At 27.4% G+C, this 13,241-nt stretch overlaps 2 protein-coding genes across 2 annotated transcripts in view; one reads left to right on the plus strand and one right to left on the minus strand.

Annotated features, from left to right (window-relative positions):
- Positions 1-8,901, plus strand: part of LOC117181744 (caspase-1-like) — a 161,541-nt gene extending 152,640 nt beyond the window's left edge. Inside the window, exon 5 of the mRNA XM_033374708.1 lies at positions 8,356-8,901. Within this exon, the coding sequence (XP_033230599.1) occupies positions 8,356-8,672 (317 nt within the window). The 3' untranslated portion in view covers positions 8,673-8,901. The remainder of the gene's footprint in view (positions 1-8,355) is intronic.
- LOC117181033 (alkaline phosphatase-like) overlaps positions 1-13,241 on the minus strand; it is a 501,469-nt gene that overhangs the window by 348,915 nt on the left and 139,313 nt on the right. The gene's annotated exons all lie outside the window — the stretch shown is intronic.

Consider the following 13,241-nt stretch of genomic DNA (forward strand, 5'->3'; position numbering starts at 1 on the left):
ATTTTCAGTACTAAATATTATTAATTAATTGCTATTCATCAAATTTATATAGGGTCATTTTAAATAGACGTTAAAATTCGACATATTCAAAATTTGTAATTCAAAATTGTTAATTATTTATTTTTTATTTTATTTTCAATCAAGACTTCAATTTAAAAAAAATTATCAAAAGAGATGAATTAAAAAAAAAAAAACGAATTTTCATCAAAAGAGTTGGATTTTCAACCGAAAAGATTTCTTAGTCAATTAAGAAAAAGGGACATGTTTAAGTGTTGCATTTTTAACTCGTAAAGAATAAATTTTTAACCAAAAAACTGATTTTTCAACGAAGAAATTAATTTCTAACCAAATAGTTTAAACATAAGGATAAACTTTGTACAAAATAGCTGAATTTTTAGACCAGGAATTTAATTTTTGTTTTTTCAAAAGAGTTAACTTACAACCAGATATGTGCATTTAAAAAAAAATTTTACCAATAAGTTGAATTAAGAAACATACAAGAAAAGATTTCAAAAAAATACATGAATTTTCAACCAAACAGTTCAAATTTTCGTTTTAAAAATTAAATTCCCACAAAAAATCTAAGTTTCAACGAAATTGGTAAATTTTTGACTTTGATGATAAATTTGTAACAACAAAAATTAATTTTTAACAAAGTAGTTAAACTTTTAATGCATCAGCTGAATTTTAAAACGAAAAGGAATCATTTTCTTGCTCCTATTTTACTATTTTCTATTTTTCTCGTTTCTCCATTCAGATAGGAACTCAAATAATAGAAGCCAATAAGAAAATAAAAATATTTTTGGTTTCATGCTGATGGTAATTTGGTTGAAATTTTAACAATTTTTTTAGAATTCCTCTTTTTTCTTGTTAAGAATTCCATTATTTTGCATACAAATTATAAAAATGTTTTTTAGAATTAAACTTTCTAGTTAAAAGTCATACTTTAAAAAAAATTCGTATTGAACTATGTTCGTTAAAAATTCAACTATTCAAATGTTTTGTTGATAATTCTTCTTTTTTTATTAGAAATTCTTCTATTTTGGTAGACAACATTTTTTGATATCGTACAAATTCAACTGCATGGTTGAAAATAAATTTTTTTATTACAGATTCAACTTTTCATTAAATTGATAATTTAAAAATAAGTTTCAATAATTTATAATGTGAAATAACAAATCTATAAGTCAAAATATAAAAAATCATTTCTTGTTGAGATTTCATCTTTTCAAGTTAAAAATTCAACTCCCTGGTTAAAAATTTATCTGTCATAAAAGTTTAAATTGAATAAATACATTTTTAACAAAATAATTAAATTTTAAACCAAGGATGTTAATTTTCAACAAACAAAAATTAAACAAAACACATTTTAAACAAAAAGTTCAGTTCTAAACTAATTTTTTGAATTTTCAAGCCAAACAGATCAATTTTTTACAAAAAATTTGAATTGTCAACTAAATCTTTTAACTGTCAACTAAATTGTTAAATTTTTAGTTCAAACGATTAATTTTTAATAAAAAATCAAATATTCTATGAAATTAGTTTAATTTTCCAAGAAAGACCTAAATTTCCAACTTAAATGATAAATCTTTGAACAACAAAATGAAATTTTAAGAAGTAGTTCAATTTTCAATCAAGAATATTAATTTTCTACCGAAAACCCATGTCATTAGTTACAAAAATTTATTATTATTCAAAAATAAGTAGTTTCGTGAAAATATTTAAATAATTAAAATTAATGAATTTTCAACAAAACAACTATTTAGTCAAAAGATGATCTGGCTTCATAAAAATTAATTTTTTTGTTAAAAATTTAAGTACTTTGCTACAAATTTAAATGTTATGTTAAAAATTAATTTTTTCATCGTTGAAAGTTCATAATTTGATTTAAATATTAACCTCATTGGTTAAATTGTCTTTTCTTGTAAATAAAACTGTTTTAGTTTTTGTTGAAAATTTACCTTAATTACTTGATAATTCATACTCATTAGTTGAAAATTAACGTATTTTTGTGAAAATTAATCTTTTTCATATTATATTCATTTTTCTTCAATTTCTATTATTTCCTATAAAGAAACAACATTTTTAAATTCAAAATCTTTTTCGGTTGAACAGTTAACAAATTAATAGTTTAAAGATGAACTACTTTGATAAAAATTCAACTACTTGGCTGAAAAATGAGCTACTTTGAGAAAAATTCATTTTTGTGACTGAAGATTCATAATTTTATTTGAAAATTTATCTATTTTTTTAAAATTTATAGTTTTTATTCGAAAATTAGAATTTTAACTGCAAATTTAAGTATTCATTTTTACTTAAAAGTTTATTCCTCTTAGTGGAAATTTTCTTTTTATTAATTAAAAAATTCCATCATTCGGCTGAAAGTTAAAGTAATTTGTTGAAAATTTATATTTTTGGTTGTAGATTCATAATTTTAGATAAAAATTTATCTCTCTTAATAAAAAAACCCTTTTTGTAGTTAGTAGTGGCTTTTTACCTGTAAATTTAAATATTTCATTTTTGGTTGAAAATTTATGTTTTTCAGTTGAAAATTCATGCATTTTGTTACAAATTTCTTTTTTTCGTTTTTTTTTGGTAGAAATGTAATATTTTTTAGTTAAAAATACAACTTTTGGATTAAAAATGAATATTTTTTGCTTTAAGATTCTTTTTTTTATTATTGGATTTTTTCGTTAAATTCAACTGTTTTTATTTGAATTTTGTTTGATTGAGAATTCAACTAATCATTAGTTGAAAGATGAACTATTTTTTAAAAAATTCCATTTTTTGGTAGACGGTTCATCATTTGAAATACAAATTTTCATCAATTAACAAAAAATATTGCCCCTGATATTCTTTTATTATTTTAGATAATAGAAACTGTGAAATAAAAAAATACTGTAACAATGTTAATTTTCCATCTCAATTTAAAAATTTTTTGAGAAAAAAAATCGAGCGCGTAGAGCGCGCTCATTTTATGGTTTTCAACAAAACTTTGTTACAGGGGATAAACTATTTTTTTTTAAAATAATAGAAATATCAGCTGATTCAGGAAACTTATCCACAGTACTTGAAATTTGCACATTTCAGCATGGATAAGTCCTCCAGGTTTAGTGATAAGCTTTTAGCTTAGATTTTGATTAAGGGAGACGACTCTCGAGATTGGAGATTTAGGTTAAGCTTAGCTTAAGATGACAATGTCACAACTTCAAAATTATTACCCTGAAAAATTTTTATTTCTTTGAAAATAAATAATAAATATTTTAAAAATTATTTAGAATAACAGGAGGGTCGACATATTTTCTTACGATTTGATACGTAATTGTACGTAAATGTAAATGAAAGTGATTTTTTTAATTCGCAGACTTAAAAAAATTTCAAACTTTTGCTTAAAATTAATAATTTTTGCCCATAATTCAACTTTTTTCTATGAAAATATTTTCTCTGAACATTTATCTTTTTGATTTTAAAGTTTCTCTTTTAGAAGAAATATTGCATATTTTTTAATATAAATGTAACGACTTTTTTGAAAATTCAACTATTCTAGAAAATTTACTTTTTATCTAAGATTCGTATTTTTGTGTTGAAAAGTCAACTGAAATCTTATTGGTTGAAAATTTTAATTTTTTTTTTTAAATTTGTCTTTTTGATTTCAAAGTCCATCTACTTTAGTAGAATGTTCATTTTTCTAGGTCAAAAATGCAATTTTTTGGTGGAAAATTTAACAAAGTTGTTAACAAGTCATATTTCTTGGTTAAAAATTTAACTATTTAATAGAAAATTATCTTATTCTTTACAATGGAATCTTTACAACTGGAATCTTCTTTGAATGAAAATTTTACTATTTTTTAAGGTTTTCTTTGTAGAATTTATTTGTTTTAGAAAAAAATTCATATTTTAAAAATAAGATGCAACTGTTCGTTTGAGAATTTAACTCTTTTCTAAAAATTTGTATTTTTTATTTCAAAATTCACGTGCCTTAGGAGAAATGCTATCTTTCTTGGATAAAAATGCAACTGTTTGGTTGAAAATTAAAATTTTTTGTTAAATGTCATACTTTTTGGTTCGTCTGCTACTTTGTTGAAAATTGAACTATTTCGTAGAAAATTCACTTTTTTTAAAATTTAATATTTCCAGGTTTAAAAAAGTACTAAAATACTTTTTGGATAAAATTTTACTACTTTTTCAAAATTTGTTTTTTTCTTCTTAATTACAAATTTATCTGTTTAAAGGGAAATTTCATTTTACATGGATAAAAATGCAACTATTCGATTAAAAATTTAACTTTAAAAAGTCAGTTTGTCGGTTTTTATTAAAAATTCCTCTATTTTGGTAGAAATTTCATTTTTCGTGGATAAATTGTAACCATTTGGTAGAAAATTCAACTGATTTTGTAGAAATCATTCTTTTTAGTTGAAAAAATGCGTCTTTTAAATTAAAAGTTAAATTATTTTCTTCGAAACTTCTTTTTTGTTAAAGAATTTATATTTTGACCTTAAAAAAAAATTTGGTAAAAAAGTCATTCTTTTTGGTTAAAAATTCGTCTTTTTTATTAGAAATTTAATTTGTTGCGTAAAAACTTATTTTTGGCTTAAAAATTCATATTTTGATAGTGAAAAGTCAACTGAAATCTTTTTAAACAGAAAACTCAAATAGTTTTTTCAAAGTTTATCTTTTTGATTTGAATAATCATATGTTTTCGCATAAATGTATTTTTAAAAATAAAAATTCTACTTTTTATTAAAATTAAAATCTTCTTTGCTTGAGTGTTTAACTATTTTGTTTAAAATATTTTATTAAATCAGTTTGTTAAGAAATTATTTTTTTGTTGAAGATTTATATTTTTAGTTGAAAATCATCTCTTTAATCGAAATTTTTCACTATTATGTAAAAAAACCTATTTGTAAGACTGATCTTTTTGAGTTGAAGATTCTCCTTTTTTTGGTAAATAAATAATTTTGTGGGTCTCAAATTTCATTTCAGTTGGTAAAAATGCGTCAGTTTCGTGGGAAATGAATTTTTGCTGAAGTCATATTTTTTGTTTGAAAATTCAATTTTTGTAGAAAAAATTCATCTTTTGGCTTGTATCTTCCACAATTTTTATAAACTTTTATTTCCTTCCTAAGTGAAAAATTTTTATTTGTTGAAAATTCGTCTATTTGGTTTGAAAATTATTTTTCTTTTTAAATAAATTTCATCTGTTTCATTGGAATATAAACTATGCTATTTTTTTGTTGGGCAATTGTCTTATTAGTTTGAAAATTCAACTCTTTTTTAAGAAGCCATATTTTATAGTAGAAAAGACTTTTTTTACATTTAAAATAAATTTGAGAAATTGAAATTCGTATTAAAAAAAAAGTTATTTTATTTCGTTTAAAAAAGATTCTATGTTAAAAGTATTAAAAGATTAAAAGAATAGTATTTGAATGTAAATAACCCAGGAAAAGGAAAATTAGTCAAGGAAAAGTCAGGGAATTTTGAAAATGACTTTTTTGGACACTCTGCCTAATTCTACTAGTAATACCAGTAATAAAGACAAATTCTAAACTAAATTTCTGCTCTTATTATATTTCGAATGAAGGAAGCATGATTTAAGATAATTTTAAGGTTATAAAATGGTAACTTTCTATAAATTGCCAAATTCTATAAAAAAATATCTGCAAATATTTGGAAATTTTTGGTCATTTATGTTGATTTTACAGGTAAATATTGTAACTTACCATAAATCACCCAAAGGTTAATAAAAAATATTTTTTATAAATTTCTGGAAATTTATGGAATTTTTGGGTAATTTATTGTAAATTAATATAAATCCCCCTAAAAATGTTAATTTAGTCTGCATTTAAGCGAGAAAACTACAAAAAGAGAAGAAAGAGTAATCCTTTTGTAATCCTTTTGTTCAAAATATTTAAAATTATAGATTTAATTAAGACTAGTTTTAAACACTTTTCAAATTTAAAATGATTGTTAAATCTTCTATATCTTTTATATACAGTCCATCTCGGGCATATATCTCTTAGATATATTCCTTCCGAGAATTATGGCGACGCCGCAATTATGAGTAAGCGAAGCTGTCGGAGGATATGTGATGTTCACTCAGGCATGACAAAGAAGAAGCGTTGCCGTAAAGTGCCTTGCCCTGACGGTCTTCCTCTGTAACTGCGTCATGACTTTCCCACGTTTTACTTGAAGCGGGAAGTACACGCGAATGAGCACGATGGCGAGCTCACGTCGAGCAGCAGCCGGTTTCAGTGCTCATTAGCCAACTATTTGAATGAGCTTGTCGTTTAGCTTGAAAACAGCGCTATTTCACACGTGAATATTAATCAAAAAGTAGTATCGCAAAGTTATTGGGCAATTTCCAGGAAAAATTGCCGTAAACATCAATTTATTTTAATAAAAGATGTCATACTGCGGTTTGAAATTAATTATTTACCATAAGGTTTCTTGTTATTATTTAATTGAAATTCAGATTTCTTCTAGATTGGTCGCGCTGTTGTAGCTACCTAATATCCTTTACGATTTTACCGAGAAAACAAAGGAGAAGTATTGGATAGACAGACAGAAAGCTAGAGAGAGAGAGAGAGAGAGAGAGAGAGAACAGTAATAATTTTTTATTTATAATTGGTAATGTGGTTTATAGAAGGTTTTCTTTCCACAATTTATCTATTTTAGAAGAAGTTTCATATTTTTTTAATGAAATGCAACTGTTCGCTTAAGAATTTAACTATTTTCGAAAGTTTGTATTTTTTATTTTGAAATTTACCTGCTTTAGTAGAATTTATATCTTTTTTGGATAATATTGCAACTATTTGGTTTAAAACTTAACAATTTTGTTGAAAAGTCATACTTTTTGGTTAGAAATTCTGCTGCTTTGTTTAAAATTGTACTATTTCATTGAAAATTTACTTTTTATTTAAATATATAATATTTTGAGGTTAAAAAAGAACTAAAATCCTTTCTGGATGAAAAATCCCTATTTTTTTTAATTGTTTTTTTTCTTCTTAATTAAAAATTTATCTGTTTAAAAAGAAATTTCTTTTCATATAGATAAAAATGCAACTATTTGATTGAAAATTCAACTTTAAAAAGGAAGTTCTTCGTTTTTGTATGGAAAAATCAACTAGGTGGGTGGAAATTTAATTTTCTATTGATAAATTGTAACTATATGGCAAGGAATTCAACTTATTTTGTACCAATTCTTCTTTTTGGTTCAAAAAATTCGTTTTCAACCGTAATCTTTCTTCGAATAAAAATTGAGCTATTTTAGTATTTTTATATTTTCGAAAAAATGCAACTGTTTGGTAGAATATTTAACAATGTTGGTGAAAAATCATGTTTTTTGTTAAAAATTCGTCCTTTTTTATTAAAAATCTAATTTTTTACTCAAAAACTTACTGTTGCTTTAAAATTGCATATTTTGATAATGAAAAGTCAATTGAAATATTTTTAAAGAGAATACTTAACTAGTTTTTTTGAAGATAATATTTCGATTTGGAAAACCATGTTTCCGCAGGAATTTATTTTTTTATTTATAAAAATGCTACTTTTTCTTTAAAATTTAATCTTCTTTCCTTAAGTGTTTAACTATTAACTGCGTCATGATTTTTCCACGTTTCACTTGAAGCGGGAGACACACCCGAATAAGCACGATGGCAAGCTCACGTCGAGCAGCAGCGGGCCTCCGTGCTCATTAGCCAACTTATTGTATGAATTTGTCTTTTATCATGAAAACAGCGCTATCGCACACGTGAATATCAATCAAAAAGTAGTATCGCGAAGTTATCATTCATTAAAGAAAGTTATACTGCCGTTTAAAATTAATTATTTACTATAAGGCTTCTTGTTATTATTTAATTAAAATTCAGATTACTTGTAAATAGTTCGCGCTGTCGTAGCTACATAATATTCTCTACGAATATAACAAGAAAACAAAGGAAAAGTATTCAATAGACAAAAAGAAAGCGAGAAAGAGAGAGAGCAGTAATAATTTTTTATTCAAAATTGCTAACGTGGTCTATAGACGGTCTGTTATCATTTCAGTTATTCTAGTGAGGTTCTTACCACTGCTCTAATTTAAATTGGAACAAATAGTACAATTTCTAAATGGGATGCTGAAATTAAAATGAGATAAATAATGAAAATAATAAATTAGGTTCAATAATTTTTTAATTGATATGGGTAACATGGTTTGTGGTTAGTTCCTTACCGGTCCAGTTGTTCTAGTGAGATACTGACCACTGCCCTAATTAAAATGAGAACAAATGGAGCAATTTGTACATGCGATGCTGGAATTAAAATTAGATCCATTATACTTTCAGATTGTTGCAACTGATATAGTTTTTCAATTTCCAGGTTATTACTCCTGGCGTAATCAGGAGGCTGGATCCTGGTTCATTCAGGCTATTTGTGAAGAGTTCGAACAAAGTGCTCGAACCCGTGACCTACTCACAATGTTGACTTTCGTCAACCGACGCGTCGCCATCGAGTACCAATCCTACGTGCCGCAAAATCGGCATTTTCATGAAAGGAAGCAAATTCCATCCATAGTATCAATGCTGACGCGACTCGTTTACTTCACCCAAAAAGAAACGATCAAATCGAGCAGCAATCAAATCGAAAGCTTCCAGAAAATCTATGCTCGAGAAGCTGGAGCTGGAACGGAAAATTAATTCAGCAGGAAAGAATTGAAGGAACAATGGACAATAATTTTTAATTTAAATTTCCAATACCAAGAATTTCATTTATATTTTTACATCTTATTAGCCATTACTTAGAGAGGAAGCAAGCAGAACATGATAAATCCATAGCGTGTGGATAAAAAAAGGTACACAAGGTTTTAGCATTTTTAGGAATCGAGAAATAGGACTATTTACACTTCGTTCGAAAAAGAAAATTTAGACTGTTGAAAAATTACTTGGCCCAGCCAGCACTTCCCTTATTCTACTTCTCTTCTTTTACTTCTCCTCCCTTACTTCCCCTTATTTCTAATAATTTCCTCTTACTTCCATTCCTTCATTTCTCCTCACTTTCTTTAGTTCCCCTTCCATCATTTTCTTTACTTCCCTTTACTTTCTTTTCACTTGTTCCCCTCACTTACCCCCTCATTTCCCTATTTTTCCCTACTACTAGTACTTCCTTTCTCTTCACTTTCTCTCACTTTCCCTATCTTTCGAACCTCTTATTTCTCTTCCAATCATTACCCATCATTCCTGCTCAATTTATTTTTCCTTTTTTTATAATATTCCCCTGACTTCCCCTTACGTCCTACACTTCCCCTCGAATCAATAACCTTATTCTTCCTCACTTCCACACAGTTTCACCAGTTCCTATTCGCTCAGGCCCCCTCAGTTCCTTTCACTTCTCCTGCTTTTCTTGCCCTCAATTCCCCTATAATCTACCTAATTTCACCTACTTTATGTACTTCCGTTCCCATTATTTTCCCTCACTTTCCTAACTTTTTCATTTTTTATTTCAATCCCTACCATTTCCTATAATTCTCTCTCACCTTATCTTACCCAGATTTCCTTTTCACTCCCCCTGAATTTACTTCACTTCCTCTACTTCAAAACACAATATTTTTGTCTTTTCCTCTAACTACCCCTAGCATCTATTCTTACACTTCTCTCACTTCTTCTGCATGATTTACACTTATTTCCCCTTACTGCTCTAATAATTTCTCTAATTATTCCTACTGCATATACCCCTTCAGTTTCACCAGTTTCTATTCCCTCATTAACCTCCCTTCTCGTGCTCTTATTTCCCTTATTTCTTCATATCACATTTTCCCTTACCTTCCCTACAATTTTTACAAATTCACCTAATTCATGTACTTAGTCTCCTTTCATTAGCACTTACTACCCTAAATTTTGCACCTCTTATTTCCCTTTTCATTAATTTCTATTATTCTCTTTCTCCTTATTTCACCTGACTTTGTTCTGACTCCTCTGACCTTCCCTTGTACCCATTCTTTATTTTCTGTCACTTCTTCTGCATCATTTGTCCTTATCTTATTTCCCCTTACTACCCTAATAATTTCCCTTATTTTTTCTACTTCATGTACACCCCCTTCAATCATTGTCCCTTTATTCCCAAAAATTTTCAGCCTCTCATTTCCCTTCCCATCATTTCCTTTTATCCCCCCTCTACTTATTTTCACTTATTTATTCTGAAATAGACCACACTTTCCCTAACTTTTCCTACTTCTCCTCTTATAATTTACCTTATTCCCCATGACTTCCAATTACTTCCACTAGTTCATATTCATTTCTATCCTTCACTTCTCCTGATTTTCTTCCACTTACTTTCCCATATCTCATTTTGCCTTAATTGCCTAATGAAATTCCTAATTTTAACCTACTTTATGTATCTTCCCACCCTTTATTGTTCCTCTCTTCGTTTAACTTTTACACCCCTTATTGCCCTTTCCACTATTTTTTACCATTCCCTCTCTTCTTATTTTCCCTGACTTTCTTCTGACGCCCACTGACTTCTCTTATTTGCCTTTGTGCCTATTCCTTCATTTCCCTTAATTCTCCTGTATACTTTTACTTTATTTTCGCTTATATTTTCCTTTACTTCCTTTATAATTTTCCTAATTTTCTCAACTTCATGTACATTCCCTTCCTTTTTCGATCCTCACATCCGCCCCCACGTCTCATTTATTATTTCCCGTAATCTCCCCTGCACTTATTTCTCCTTTTTCTTTCTGAAATACGTCTCACTTCCTTTCACTTTCTCTACTTTTTCTCCTATTATTTACCTTAATGCCCTTGACTTTTCATTACTTGCACTAGTTCCTATTTCCTCATTTTACTTACTCCTCCTGTCTCCCTTCCTTTTATTTTCCTATATCTGATTTCCCGTCACTTCCTCTAAATTTTACGCCTTTTATTTTCCTTTCCACCATTTAACATTATTCCCTCTCTTTTTATTTTCCCTGAATTGCTCCTGATTGTCATTGACTTTCAATTACTTCCTTTAATTCCTCTCGCACAATTTTACGCATTTCTTCTCCCTGCCCCTATTGCACATTCCTCCCTTATTTTTCCTGATTTCTTTTTGACTCCCCCTGATTTCTCCTTACTGCATGTAATTCCGCTTCAATAATTTCCCTCACATCCTCTTAATTCCCATAGTGCCCATTCCTTTACTTCCTTCTCTCATTCTGCATTCAATTCTTTCATTTCCCCCCATATAATTTCCCCTTACTGACTCCATCATTTTCCTAATTTTCCCTAATTCATGTACTTCCTCTCCCATCATGATCCCGCATTCGCCCTAAATTCGACACCTCTCATTTCCCTTCCCGTTATCTTCCATAATTCCTCCTCCTCTTATCACCTTGACTTTCCCTCACTTCCCCTTCCATTTTTCCTTATTTCCCCACACTTCCACTTCCATATTTCACCCTTTTTTCCTCTGCCTTCCTCTCGCTTATTACCCTAAATTCCCTTCCCCTCCTCTCATTTTCTTTGATCTCTTCTTCTTTTATTTCTCGTCACTCCCTACATATTCCTTACTTCTTATCATATTCCCCCTACAACTCGTCCCTATACTTTCCCTCACTTGTGCCGATTCCCTTCCTAAAATTCTTACTACTTTCCTGTCCCTCGTTTTCCCTTACCATTAAAAAAGGCATAAATACTCAGGAAAAAGTCAAGGAAAAATGAGAGATTTTGAAAAAGATCTGTTGACAAAACTCAGAGAATTTCTATTACAATATTAAATCCTAACCAATAAATAATAATTGTTGAGGAAAATAAAAAAATGGTTAGCGAAAAAATCTCATCCAAAATGTTGAGTTTTCAAAACATAAAAGAAGAAATTTTTGGAAAAGGAACTTTAAATGTACACACCAAAAATATGAATTTTCTACCAAAATCATTATATTTTCAAATGAAAAATACGAGTTTCAGACAAATAAGTGAATTTTCAGTTATTAAGGACTAGTTTCCTACCCAAAATGGAAAAACTGAATTTTTAGGAAAAAAATGAATTTTAAAGAAAAACAGAAAAAAACTAATTTTTATTATAATTTGTTAAATTTCTACCTACAGGAATTAACTTTAAACTGAAATGATGTATCTTTAATTAAGAAATAAATTTGTAATTTAATAGTTGAATTTTCAAACCAGAAGATGAATTTCCTATCAAGAATCTTTAAGAATTTTCAACAAAATAGATGAATTTCTAACTAAAAATGATGAAGTAAAAAATATAGTAGTTCAATTTTAAGTTAGAGAAATAAGTTATTAATCAAATAAGATACATTTTCTACGAGATGCTTAAAGTTTTATCCTTAAAGATTAAATTCCTGTGAAATTTTCAACCATACAATCACAAACAAGTGAATTTTAAAAGAAAAGGATAAAATTTCAACCAAAAATTCGACAAAAGATTTAGTTAAATTTTTAATAAAAAAACTATATACATTTTTTATAAATAGTGCATATACAAATAAAAAGTTTAATTTTCTTCTAAAAAAGAATGATTTAAAAAATTTTTTTCACCAAAAAGATAAAATATCTATAAATTAATTCAACAAATCATAAAAAATTTAAATTTTTTGCTAGACAAATTAATTCTGGAATATAAGAATTTATTTTCGATCGAAAAAATGAAATTTAAATAGAAAGCTTAATTTCTAACCAAAAAGAATAATTTTTTACGAAAAAAGAATTATTGTTAACAAAAAACATGAATTTTGAAGAAAATATTTTAAGTTTCAATGAAATTTTCAACCTAATAAGTGAACTTTTAATCGAAAACCTTTATTTTTTACTAAAAAAGACAACTTTTTAACGAAATAGAGAAACTTTTAACTAAAAAGATGATAAAAATAAAAAAAAAAAGATTAAACTTAAATTTGAACGAAATATGAATTAGTTCAGTTTTTAGTAAAAAAAATTATTTAGAATAAAAAAGCATATATTAATACAAAAAAAGAAAATTTCAACAACAAAAAATTTCTTTTCTACCAAAAAGAATAATTCACAACCAAATACATGAATTTTCAATAAAATATTTGAAATTAATATTCGTTCACAAAAGACAAAGTTGCAACATAATATAGAAATTTTTAAAGTAATAGTTGAATTTTTAATGACAGAACACAGAACATTTATTTTCTATCAAACGTCAAATACGAGGGTGGATTGATAAGTTTCCGGCCTGACCAAGAGATGGCGCCACTAGGCCTACCTTGAGGTGGCGTTCTATAGTACCATCCTTAGATAGCT

This window comes from Belonocnema kinseyi, chromosome 10, assembly GCF_010883055.1.
Source record: "Belonocnema kinseyi isolate 2016_QV_RU_SX_M_011 chromosome 10, B_treatae_v1, whole genome shotgun sequence".
NCBI lineage: Eukaryota > Metazoa > Arthropoda > Insecta > Hymenoptera > Cynipidae > Belonocnema > Belonocnema kinseyi.